At 39.6% G+C, this 12,600-nt stretch overlaps 1 protein-coding gene across 6 annotated transcripts; it reads left to right on the forward strand.

The window, feature by feature from the left end:
• The first annotated feature begins 176 nt into the window (after positions 1-176).
• LOC108936995 (RNA-binding protein 5-like) lies at positions 177-11,979 on the forward strand. 6 transcript variants are annotated; one of them, XM_018756712.2, is made up of 25 exons: positions 177-621; positions 1,808-1,847; positions 2,365-2,539; positions 2,819-2,977; positions 3,066-3,135; positions 3,562-3,635; positions 4,819-4,902; positions 5,183-5,243; positions 5,581-5,646; positions 5,848-6,008; positions 6,641-6,738; positions 7,091-7,178; positions 7,272-7,340; positions 7,837-7,912; positions 8,059-8,159; positions 8,386-8,533; positions 8,726-8,817; positions 9,112-9,297; positions 9,685-9,825; positions 10,013-10,087; positions 10,355-10,534; positions 10,737-10,811; positions 10,910-11,007; positions 11,194-11,323; positions 11,463-11,979. In XM_018756712.2, the coding sequence occupies exons 2-25, from the start codon at positions 1,831-1,833 to the stop codon at positions 11,586-11,588; spliced, it is 2,550 nt and encodes an 849-aa protein (XP_018612228.1). In that variant the 5' UTR covers positions 177-621; positions 1,808-1,830; the 3' UTR covers positions 11,589-11,979. The 6 variants fall into 6 exon arrangements, with proteins under 6 accessions (XP_018612228.1, XP_018612225.1, XP_018612226.1 ...); XM_018756709.2 differs by having other exon boundaries at positions 177-521; XM_018756710.2 differs by having other exon boundaries at positions 178-621; positions 1,804-1,847; positions 11,463-11,978.
• Positions 11,980-12,600: the final 621 nt, after the last annotated feature.

The raw sequence follows: 12,600 nt of genomic DNA on the forward strand, positions 1-12,600 counted from the left end.
AAAATTTGGTAGCTGCAATTAAGAAATGTTAAATGCAAAGTAACCCAGAAACGTCATAAAAGGTAAGGAAACAGGGAAAAAGAAAATGAGTGAATGAATGACCAGTTTATTGTTGAAGATGTTGCTTATATTTTCCTTATTTGAAATACTAAGATGGATGAAAGTTTTCAAATTTATTTTCTAAGTAATTTCTTTGACACTATTACACATTTTGGGTTTTTCAATGGAGGTCCAATAGCTGATAATTTATTTTAATATGTTCTGTATTTGAGCTAAGTGTGAAAACGAAACCCAGGTTCCGTAACTGAGTGTCTCGCTATTTTTTAACTTTGGTTTTCATCCGACTTTCCAGACATTTAAGAGGATTAAAAAAAAAAAAAAAGGAAAAGGAGATGTAAAAGAAAAACAAAAAAAACTACAACTCCCAAGATGCTTGTGGCTTTAGGGCGGGATCTGTGAGCACACCACAGGGGTAGAGCGAGCCGAGGAAGCCATTTTTACTTGAAGTTGAGCAGATATGGGTAGGTTGTGATTCAGAACATTCTGCATAATACAGCGAATTAATTTTTGCGGTTTTCGTTATATATTTATTCATTCGCCAGCCAAAAAGCCATAATAGCGGTAAGTTAATGTGTTTATTATGGTGAAAACCGTAGCTATTGCTCGCACTAGCAGCTTCCGTCCATGGCATGATGATTCGGTCGTCTGCCTGCCCTAGGCGCCTCTCTCTCTCTCTGCAAGACAGAGTGTGAAGTGACCCCTGTCTTGCGTATTTAAAATACGGTGAAGCATAGTAATTTCTGAAATATCTTTTTTGTTATTTTGTGAGTTTTGCATAACGATTTATGTAAACGAATTAAATTCTGTTCGATCTCAAACGAGTTAGCTGTGACAAGCAAGGGTCGTTCTTGACTTCGCGAGTCGTCGACGTCGTGATCACTGTCACTGATGGTTAAATAAAAATATGACCTGAACACCTGCTAGAATGTGTGAACCTTTAAAAAAAGGGGACTGAATGAATCGCATGATTTTTTTTATCTCAATTTTGAGTCGAACTGCTGAGTCAATACGATCGTATTTCTAAACGATTAGACGAAACTTGAATTTCTCCAGCTGTATATTTTTAATTACTTTTGCATGGAAAATACTGCGACAATACTACGAATGTCGTCTTCAACAGTTTTGGTTCATTATTACTAAACGACAGCTGTAGCTTTCAGGCCCCATTTTGAGGGTATTATGAAAGAGGGGGAGTTACCAGCGCCTGGATGACGTCACTCGACACGCTTGTGCGTCGATCAACATTTCCACCATCACCGTGCAGAAGTCAGATGCGTCTTAATTTTTACTGTGCCTTCAAAATCAAATCTAGGTTTTTGTTGTATATAAAGGTAAACGGGGGTTAGAGTTTTTTCTCATCTGATATCTTTGGCTACGATTACTCCCGGTTTGTATTGTTGCAAGAGGAGTAGGCTTAGCTTATGTTTTTCACAGTACCCAAACATGACAACAGTCGTAGATGAAGCAACTTATTGTCAATAATACCATATCAGACATGGATATGGGTTCGGTTAAGTCTCACTAGAGCTGTATAATCCAAAAGGAGGTGTTTAAATTGAATATGCATGCCATTTCAGAAGTTTCTTTGTAATACTGTTGTAATTTTAAACATGTTTTTGTTTGAAAGGTAGTTTTCAGACAAGAAATTGTCTGTACATTTGACATGTTTAGAATGTACTGTAGAGATTGCAGCTAGTAAGTTAGATCAGTTTTTCTAACCCCAAGATCTCTTAATTGTTTCAGCTAGGAGCTGCATTTGGTTCATCTGACATGGGAGCAGATAAGAGGTAAGACTTAACTCTACTGCTCTGATGTATTGTGCTAGACCTGTTATTAATTTTCTTATTGGTGCGGTATTTAAATATGCATATTTATGCTCTGTGACTGGTGAAGAACAATTACGAAGAGATTTAATAGAGCCAGCTAATGTGACTTCATACGTCTCTTCTGATTAATCATCATTTTGTGCACTTACCTAATTTGTCAAATACAGCACATACTTGTCTTTCAGGATACACCTTTATATTTTTGATTTTCATTATTCATTATATCTTGGAGGAAAAAATGTAGTGTTTGTTTATATTTATAAAAGTTAACTTTGATCTCCGATATTCTAATTTGATGCGCATATATAATGAGAAATAGCTGTTTAATTTCCTTTGAATGGCCCAATATTGTAAGAATAGAAGAAAAGTGTTTTTCATTTCTGAATTTTTTTCAGCCTTTGTGTGTCTGCTCTCCTTTTATATGGAATTCTGGTTCCAGGTTATTGCTTACCCTCCTCATTTTGCTGTGTGTGTACAGAGTTAGCCGCACAGAGAGAAGTGGAAGGTATGGACCGGACTCATCACGAGATGATGGGGACTGGCGGGACCGACGAGACAGAGATATGGAGCGAGAGTATGACTCAAGGCGGTGGGGCGATGAGAGGCGTAGTGACCGCTATGAAGGGGAGCGCTGTAGACAGGAAAGCCCCGAGGTGAGTCCTTTGTGATGTCACTGTACTCTTAAGCAGTTTTCCTCATCAGTACTTGGATATGTTGTCGTGGGCCCGGTAATGTAGTTTTTAATCTTTAATTTTTTTTCCGCAGTTAGCATAAATGCCATCCCCCATAAAGTTTCATCTAATATCATTCCAAATCTAAACTGATGATATTATTTGTGTGTATTAAATAAATTTTTTTCTGCCCGAAGGCTAGTCTTGGATGTCTTTTTTATGGTTTTTTTGAGTCTCTAATGCATTTAACTGTGCTTTCAGCAGCGAGAAAGGAAGCGCCGCAACAGTGACAGGTCTGAAGATGGCTACCACTCTGATGGAGACTACCCCGATCAAGACTACAGAGGCGAACCAGGGGAGGAGAAGGAGAGCAAGACCATAATGCTCAGAGGCCTATCTCTCCAAGTAACTGAGGCAGAGGTATGTCCTCTCTTCTTGCGCATATCATCAGCATGATGTCACCTCTGTACAGTGACAAGAATATTCATCTTCTCTGTGTTTCTGACAGGTTCGGGCTGCTATAGATCAACTTGAGGGACCCAAACCTGCAGATGTCCGGTTGATGAAGAAGCGGACAGGTGAGAGTCATGTGCACCGAGGTATTCTCCTCCCAGTTTGACACCACAGGCCCAATCTGCTTCCATTCAGATTATTTTTGCCATAGCAATGGAATAATAAAATTCTTGCCTCTTAAAGTCCTTATATTGATTAAAATGTAAAATGATGCAAGGTAGGTAAGTTTGGTATAAGTGCCTCCCAAAACAAAAATATTACTCCAGCCCTTTAAAGTAAACTATTAAGTTGCTGCATGGTGATTGAGTAGCAAGGGCGTTTTCAGAGAGCATTTCTTGCTATGGCAAAAAGGTTGTGACGTGTACCCAGATTGTCACCCCCATTTTGTTGTATGGGTATCTGAGTTGTGAAGCAGTTTGTGACAGCTTGATTATTGTGCCAACGGTTTTTGACTAACACAACTCCCGTCTATATTTGAATGCTGTCTCTAGGTATAAGCCGAGGTTTCGCCTTCGTGGAGTTTTATCACTTGCAAGATGCTACCCGATGGATGGAGACCAATCAGGTTGCTTCACAATCGCCAAGTCTAGATTTTATCTTGGGGATCAGAACACAAAAAACAGATGCGGTTGGAAAGAAAAAATGGAGAAGTCCTGTGATATCAGACGAAAATAACGGACATTATTTCATAAGCCAGGGGGTCCATTGAAAGAGTAGGCTTTGTTCAGAACTTCATTAAGTCCCATTTTTTTTAGGAGAAAGTCATTAAGTCATAATTTTTTGGAGACTGACTGTTGCCTAACCTTTTTTTTGGCATCTCCTTAAAGCGTAATGTACAAACATTAATTTCTGTGTTTCATTATAAGATATACTTGGAATAAACCGTTAAAATCTAGAAAGTAAAAAGATTGTATTAAAGGGGTTTTGGAGCAAAGAAACGCGGGTAATTGGTAGTGTTAAATTTCTGCAAAAGCATACATCAACAGTTTGTTGTACAAGTCTGTAAATAATTGTAGGATATAGCCTGTCTGTTTGCAGTATGAAATATACAACTAATTTTCTCCATAATTTTTTCTGTACTTTAAAATATTCTTTTTCATTAAACTAATAATACTACTAACAATGTTACAGCATTAACTTGATCAGGGAGCAGCTCCTGACTGTTGCTATGCGTGATGTAGGCGCATGTAATTTTACAGGAAATAACAGAATAATTAATTCTGCTAAACCGTTGTTTCTTTCATCAGTGTAGAGTAAAAGTTAGGACCCCCTGAAGCTCACAGCTTAAAGTGCTTAACATTGAAGATGCGTGGATATTAACGTTTTGCAAACTAAGAAGCTCGAATGTGTTGTGGCCTCCAGTGTTTTTCTTTGAACGTTAATGTCTGTAGGGTGAGAATTGTGCTTTTCAAAAGGGAATCATTTGTATTTTGTCTGTCTGAGACGGTACCTCATTCTAGGTTCATACAAAATTATGAAGTCTCCTCCTTGGGTTCCTTTACACACTCTGCTCCGGCTCCAAGTCTTGGCAAGCCGGCAGCATCCGGGTCCGACACACCACTAGAACTCTCCTTAGAAAAACACGCAAAGACAACCTGTTGAGCTAGCACCTGAACGTCTACCGTGGAACTCCCTCACCTCCCTTGTCAACCTCTTGTTCTTGCGGTGCAAATAGAATCAGACCTGATCAGCCCATGTGGTCAAAATCTGCCAGGAAGCCTGAAATAATGATATTCTTCCTCCTACAGAAACTGCTGGTGATCCAGGGGAAGACTGTGGCCATGCAATACAGCAACCCCCGACACAAGTTTGAGGACTGGCTCTGCAACACAGTAAGTGTCCTCTCTCTGTGTTTCTTCATCCCAGCCCATCTTCAGCAACCGCAGGTTCTGGTGCAATGGCACATCTGGTTATGTCAGGCGTTTTTTTTTTTGCATGGGTTGCTGTTACCTTGCATTTTGTGCTTGGGACTATTCGTCTTGTATGCTGTACCATCTATAAATGCAAAAATGCGGTAAGTATCTCTAGCAAGAACTTGCTGGATTCCTCGTGACCTAAGGAGGGACTCGTTAGTTGGTTTTGAATAAAAATGGTATAACCGATTACTTGCAGTGTGGCCTGTACAATTTCCGGAGGAGGCTGAAGTGCTTCAGGTGTGGAGCAGCCAAAGTTGGTAAGTATGCTATATCGAGAAGCTGCTGACTGCATCCAGTTGGTTGCTCCAGGCAAATGGATTTCATTGTCCCTCCGTGCAGTTGCATGTGCCTGGCTGGTTCAAGCACACACCCTAATAGGGAGGTCAGCTAACATGTCCTCAGATTGTATTGTCTAAGACTCTGGCCTGCTGCAGACTTGAGAGTCCCTTGTCATACATTGACCTTGTGATATTGTCTAGGAATTACACTTTTTTATACTAGCAACTGGTGGAATCCTGTTGCTCTTTCATGTTGGTTGTTTCTTGTATGATGTTTTTAACTACTTTTTCCCCTGTTATGTTTGCATTTTAACAGAAGGTGAGGCCACCACGACTACTGGAGTAACAGAACCCCAGCAAAGTGGAGATTATTGTGGAGACAGTAAGGACACCTGCGCTTTTGTTTTTTTAATTACACTTCCAATAATGTCACATCAGTGGTATGTTCTAGTTTCCTTCACTGTTTTGCAACATGGCACAATGTCCTTCAGAATAATTATTTTTGCCAAGGAGAGTAATTTCGATTGTGTCCTGGATTAGTTTAGGTCATCTCTTTCAGTGATGTTAATTCTCTTCCTGACAGCTATAATTCTGAGGAACATCGCCCCTCTGACAACAGTAGAGGCCATCATGGCTGCACTGGCTCCCTATGCCAACCTCTCTGCAAGCAACATTAGACTCATCAAGGACAAACAGACTGGGCAGAACAGGGGGTTTGCCTTTGTTCAGCTTTCATCTCCACTAGTATGTTGATCCAGTTAGTGCTTTGTAATTATTTAGACCTTTCAGATGTTACTTTGTTACTGTATTCATATGATGGGGAGAAAACAGATTTGGCAGGCACCTAAAAGAGACCTGTATCTAAAGCCAATTTTCTGCAACTTGATCAAACCCAGTGGTTCTCAGCTCTGGTGAACCAATGTGTATTCTGTGTAATTATCCTTGATCTTTTAAAAGCAAATATTTTGATTGGGGACTTGCTTTAAGTTTTCTAAAGAATTAAACAATGTGTGATGATAATACATTTTTTTGTGACATAGCAAATATTTCTCCCCTCTCTTTTCCCTTTAAGTTTTTGTAATACTTAGAATAACACCTTCAAAAAGATTAATTGCAATCTGCATGATTTGGTTAATTAGTGATGTTGTTAGTAATCAGTGATTCACTGAAGTTTGGAACACTTGGATTTTGTATGGTGATGTGAGAATATGAAAGAATATGAAACACTGTCTAATGGCACCATTCATTGAGTTAAACAACTCACAAAACAAAAAAAAAATTGTGGACTGAAGTTCAAACAATAAACATGTAGAGTAGGATGGCAAACCCTTGTTCTATCTGATACTAATTTTCTGGAAACATATTTATTTTTATAGGAGGCTTCCCAGCTTCTCATGATCCTTCAAGGGCTCCAGCCACCGCTCAAACTGGATGGCAAGACTATTGGAGTGGATTATGCCAAAAGTGCAAGGAAGTGAGTCTGCCATCTTGAAAATGGGTTGATGTACAAATTCATGGTTATTCATTTTCTGGCACTCTTATCTGGAGGAAATAAGTGAAAATAATTTATACAAAAACAATGCAACTGCTGTGTGAGTTGCTGTAAAGGGTTTAAATTTGAGTAACAGCGGGGAAATAGTTCCCCATTAATGCCCACTAACTCCATATTCTTCCAAAAACTAACAACTGTTTTTAAATATTGAATTGTTTGCATTAATAAGTCACTTTCATAACATGACTATTGATGCGTAGATTCTGTTTTTGTTACTGTTTATACCTGGATAGTTTGCGTAATGTCATGTGGTGTGATATGCCTTGGCTTTCAGAGACCTTGTCTTACCTGATGGAAACCGTGTCAATGCTCTTTCTGTGGCCAGCACAGCTATTGCTGCTGCTCAGTGGTCTTCTAGCCAGGTACCAGGCTTTCTGCTCCTTTTCTTCAATAGTTTTCCTTAGCTATGACTTTGCAGTGTAATTATTGTGTTATCGTTTTGTGTTCACTGACAGCCACAGCATAGTGGGGATGGAGTTTTGGAGTACAACTACTTGCAGGAGGGCTTTCCCCCATATGCACAGGTAAGCAGCAATAATACTTGTGATCTAGTGTATTTGTCTGAATTCTATTTGATATTTACAGTGTTGCTTGGAAGTGTGAGAATTGCATAGAGATGGTCAGTATTCTTCAGTATTCTTATAAAATATTAAAATAAATTTATAAAATCTAAATCTTGAAATAAACTTTAAATCAAAATAAGTTTTAAATGAGTTCGCTTTGGAGTTCACTTATTTGTGCATCTGCACTGCTTCTGTTTTTCACAACTGCACACATTTCCTCTAAACCAACATATGGAATTGGTCATTACACACCTATTATATCAGATGAGAAAGACTCGTGCTGATTAAGTAACGATTCTGTGGTAAAACTTAAGGGCCAGAAGGGCTTCACATAGTTTCATGCAGCATTGTATAGATTTGTCTTAAATTAGTCACTTCTAGGTTGTGCTGATTTGCTAAGTGTTTTCAAATAAAATAGGTCTGTTGAGAGCTCTTGATAATTTTGTATCTCTGACAGTATGGTCAGGATTACGGTACATATTATCATCAAGCGGGAAGACTGGATGCTACACCTGGAGATGGATTGCTTGGTGGTAAGGGTGTGACCTTCTGCTTCTTTGGTAGAAGAGCAGTTATGTGAATTAATGTTACAGATCTAGATACATAGTTGTACATTTAGTGTCTAAAAAGTTTTTAGTGGCTTCAGGGGTGTTCTGACTCCACTGTGTTCCTGCTATAGCTGCTCCTGGGGTGAAGATTGTCCCAGCTGTTTCTGGAGTGGTAGTGTCTCAGAGTGCACAAGTTTACCAGCCCCATATCGTTGGCCAGCCAGTCTCACAGGTAAGTATTCCATAATGAACATGCAGTAAAATGCACTGACACCATATTGCTCACAACAGGGCTGTACAGCATCAGCTGTTGTAGCTGAGGCCCTTTGTGTATATCTTCAGTGATTTACGCTGTTCTTTTCCCCTCTGAGAGAAGGGTATGATGTTCATTCAGATTTGTAGTATGTGTCTGAGACAGTTCAGGTATTCCAGATGTTCACTGTTTCTTTTTTGTCCAGACTTCACAAACACCTCAGCAGACAGAGGTGGTTACACAGTCTACAAGCATCACTGCCAGTGTAACCATAACGGCTCCGCCTGTTTTTGCCACCTCAGCAGCTGCAACTACAACAAAAACTGTAACACCTGCATCTGATAATAAATTGGGTAAGGACTGCTGTTACATTTTATGGGTAGGAAAAGTGTTTTTAATCTTTCCCCATAACTATAGTTAATTTTTGTGCCTCATTTAAATGATGCAAAAGTGACCCTTTTGAAAATACTGTTCAAATTTATACTGAAAACATTTTGATAAATCTTGTGTGGCAGTTTGAGATGATCATTTTCTGTCTTCCTCAGTTGTTCCTGACACCTCCACATACCAGTATGATGAATCCTCAGGTTACTACTATGACCCACAGACAGGACTCTATTATGATCCAAACACACAGGTGCTCAGATTTGGATTTCGCATTTGGATGGAAGTAGAGAATCTTTTGTTGCATAGGGCTAAATGTGTCAGTAGATGAAATGCAAACTTTACTGTGCATGTGCTTAGTAAATACATGTTAATGTACAAGATGTTCATGTACATTAAACATACGTTTAAACTTTTCCTTTTAAGTGGAGTTCCATCACTGAGGCAATTGAAGTTAATTGTACTTGTGCTTAGTATCTTTTTATTTGCCACTGTATCTATTTTTCTAAATGTGCCATTTGTTGACCTCTATTTTTCTTGTTCTTAGTATTACTACAATTCACAGACACAGCAGTACCTATACTGGGACAGTGAAAAACAGTCCTATATACCTGCAGCAGACAACGGTTCAGCACAGGCCTCAAGTGCCAGCAGCTCGACAGCTGCAACCACCAAGGAGCCTAAAGAGCCCAAGGAGAAGAAGGAGAAGCCCAAGAGCAAGACTGCACAGCAGGTATCACTCATTGTTGAGCTGAGGATCATGACTTTGGAGTAACAATATCTAAAAAAGACTACTGTTGCTATATTTTCTTTTACAAAATCGTGCAACATTGCATGTTTAAATTATCCCATTTATGCAGATACGTCGGTATCAAATTACCCAGTGGCACGCTCTTAAGCAAAGAACTGCTACTTGAAGTTGAATTCAGTTTTAATGTGAAATTTGATTAAATAAACTTATTCATAACTTTTTAAGTTTTTGGGATGGCAGTCTAAGATGTTTAGTTTTATGGTTGAATTAAATTTTGTTGATTTCCTGGGATTAAGTTAATAGTTTCAAGCTTTTCAGTGCATTTAAAGGAGTCTGTCAACCATTTCATCATTGGGGTGCTTCTTGTAGATAGCCAAAGACATGGAGCGTTGGGCAAAGAGCCTCAATAAACAAAAAGAGAACTTCAAGAGCAGCTTCCAGCCTGTGAGCCAGGAGGAGAGAAAGGAAGCAGCTGCTGCAGATGCAGGGTTCTCTTTGTTTGAGAAAAAGGTAATTCTATCACTCTGTTTATTTGTATTGAGGTTACTTTGGAGAAGCAAGTTTCATGATTCAGTACAAACCTGATGGCTCGCAAGGAATTCTGAAGCATCTTTTAGCTTACCTGACTCTGTGAAATCTCAGATCTCCTTAAGGTTAAATACCAGTTAACAGAGACTGAGATTTTTGGACTTTACAGCAGGCTGGCATTTTGGACAAGCCACAGTTGGTAGCTGAGCCTATGAAGAATAATGATGAGGAAAACCAAGCAAAGGTAAGAGAAGCGTTCACTGGAACTCTTTCATGGAGATTTGTCAAATGTGAAAACTTCCTATGCTTTAACAAAGTACACGAAATGACGTTTTAGTGGGTATGATATCTTTGGTATTATTGTCTTGGTAGGGAATTTTGTCTATACTAGGAATTAGATGAATTTGTTACAGTGAGTGAGCTTGTATTAACATATTTGGCTGTTCTTCTACCAAAAACTTCAATTTATTTTAGGCCCAAATAATCAAATGGTTAACTGTTTTTTTGACAGGTCGGCTTGGTAGCAGCGTATAGAGGTGATAGTGATCCTGAGGAGGCAGAGCCTGAACGAAATGAGGAGGGGGCTGATAAGTTGACAGACTGGAAGAAGATGGCCTGCCTTCTGTGTCGAAGACAGTTCCCCAACAAGGAAGCACTAGTGCGACACCAGCAGCTCTCTGACTTGCACAAGGTATGATTACTCTATGGAGCATGTTCTCCTTTGTGTGACCGAGACGGATTTACATAATGGTTATCATAATCTTATTTGTATTGTAACAGTATGAGAAAATCCATTACAAATTGAATACTTAATTTTTTCCTCTACCAACTGGAAATATAAAGTTGTCTTTGCTTGCAAATGTAAAGGAGTGTTTTCATAATTCTCTTTCTAGCAAAACATTGAAGTTTACAAAAGATCCAGGTTGTCTCAATCAGAACTAGAGGACTTGGAGAGGAAAGAAACTGAGGTATGAACTGTTGACTGTTGACTTGTTATACAAGGACATGTATCTTGCTGCTAACACAGACAGCTAAAATTCACAGTTCAATGCACTTTCCTCAACAGATGAAGTACAGAGACCGAGCAGCTGAAAGGAGAGAGAAATACGGCATCCCAGAGCCTCCAGTGCCTAAAAAGAAGAAATTTACCCAGCCTCCCACTGTGTAAGTGTAGCAACACTTGAAATTTTGGAACTCATCCATTTCTTCAGACTTGTATTAAGTGCCCTGAAGAACATGTACATGGCTTGCTGTGCTGCACATGTACTATTGTTCCCTTATCAGGCTGTAACAGTGTGAATTGTAACTGTAATCAGTATATGTTATGTGATCTATCTCTGTTCTTTTCAGGAACTATGAGCAGCCCACAAAAGATGGTCTAAACAGTGACAACATCGGGAGCAAGATGCTGCAGGCCATGGGCTGGAAGGAGGGCAAGGGCCTTGGCCGCAACCAGCAGGGAATTACGGCGCCCATTGAGGTGAGTTCTGCCTGTGAGGCGAGAGTGGCTGTTTCAGAAGCTACCCATATATTTTAAAAGTAGACAATTTTCATGTATCCAGAAGGCTCTTCTGACAGCTATGGTTTAGTTAATTCTGCCTGGTGTTTCTCTCTTGTAGGCTCAACTGCGGACAAAAGGAGCAGGCTTGGGAACCAAGGGCAGCTCTTATACCCTCTCAGCATCCGACACCTACAAGGATGCTGTGCGCAAAGCCATGTTTGCTCGCTTCACTGAAATTGAATGAGCTGTTCGTCCATCCCTCCCATAATGACCTGAGAACCCACAGGGCTGACAGTGGAGAAGTAGTAGTTTTTGGTCACCTCTCAAGCTATGACTTGTATAGGTGGTCCTGAATGTCTGGTGTTGAAGGGGGTCAAGAAAGCGGCTTTCATTTCCCTAGGTTAATGCGGTATGTGAGCTGTGGGAGCAGAATAAAGCTCTTTTTTTGTCATCTGTGGTTTTCAGCTGAACCACTTTGTTGGAACAAATGTGATCAGTGTATTTGAAGGTAGATGTTCATCTGGAAAAAGATGTCTTATGTTTTTGTGTAAATAGCCTTGTTAAAATGTTCTGTTTTGAATTGAATGCTTTGTTGGAAGTGTGTGCATGTTCAAAAATGTACAGTTTGTAGATTCTGATTTATTTTGTACATAAAAAAAATAAATGCATTACCAGTTTCCGTGGTGGCTGATTTTCACCTGTGAAGAAAGCACTGGTATCCTATGAAGTGGTAGGCTTGTACAATACAGAATAGCCACAATCATCTAAGATAAGATACTGTAGCAGCTAATGCATGAAGCTAGGATTAGACCAAATTTTCATGATGTTAAATTAGTATGAAAGTGTACAAGAGGCAAGCTGCTGAGGCAGAAAGCAGTACAGCTCAAGAGGAGACTGAACTGGGTTTGTGTTAGCTAAATAATGCCATCTGTAAACCCCCCACACCCTGCAGTTGACAGGTGCTGAGGCTAAGGATGGAGATCTAAACCAGGAAACGTACAGCTGTGAGGGTTTACATGTGTTTAACGCTGGAACTATCTGACATTCAAATAAAGGAAAAAAAATGCATGAGGAGGTGTTTGAACACGATGTCATATCCTCCCAAACTAGAACTGTACCCTCCACCAGTGAGGGTCAGTATTGCAATAAAGTATTACATTAATTTAGCAGACATTACAAACTGTACATCACTCTTCAAAAATACATGCGCACAGTCTGAAACCGCTTGTCCCGACAAACCAGACCCTAACCCGGCA

The sequence above is a fragment of the Scleropages formosus genome, chromosome 2 (genome assembly GCF_900964775.1).
Source record: "Scleropages formosus chromosome 2, fSclFor1.1, whole genome shotgun sequence".
NCBI lineage: Eukaryota > Metazoa > Chordata > Actinopteri > Osteoglossiformes > Osteoglossidae > Scleropages > Scleropages formosus.

Bases quoted from the DNA above. Each gene is read 5' to 3' on its own strand.
- LOC108936995 (XM_018756708.2), top strand. From the start codon at position 1,332: ATGCGTCTTAATTTTTACTGTGCCTTCAAAATCAAATCTAGGTTTTTG. The intron at 2,540-2,818 runs GTGAGTCCTTTG...CTGTGCTTTCAG, and splicing joins GTAGACAGGAAAGCCCCGAG to CAGCGAGAAAGGAAGCGCCG. The intron at 6,739-7,090 runs GTGAGTCTGCCA...CTTGGCTTTCAG, and splicing joins TATGCCAAAAGTGCAAGGAA to AGACCTTGTCTTACCTGATG.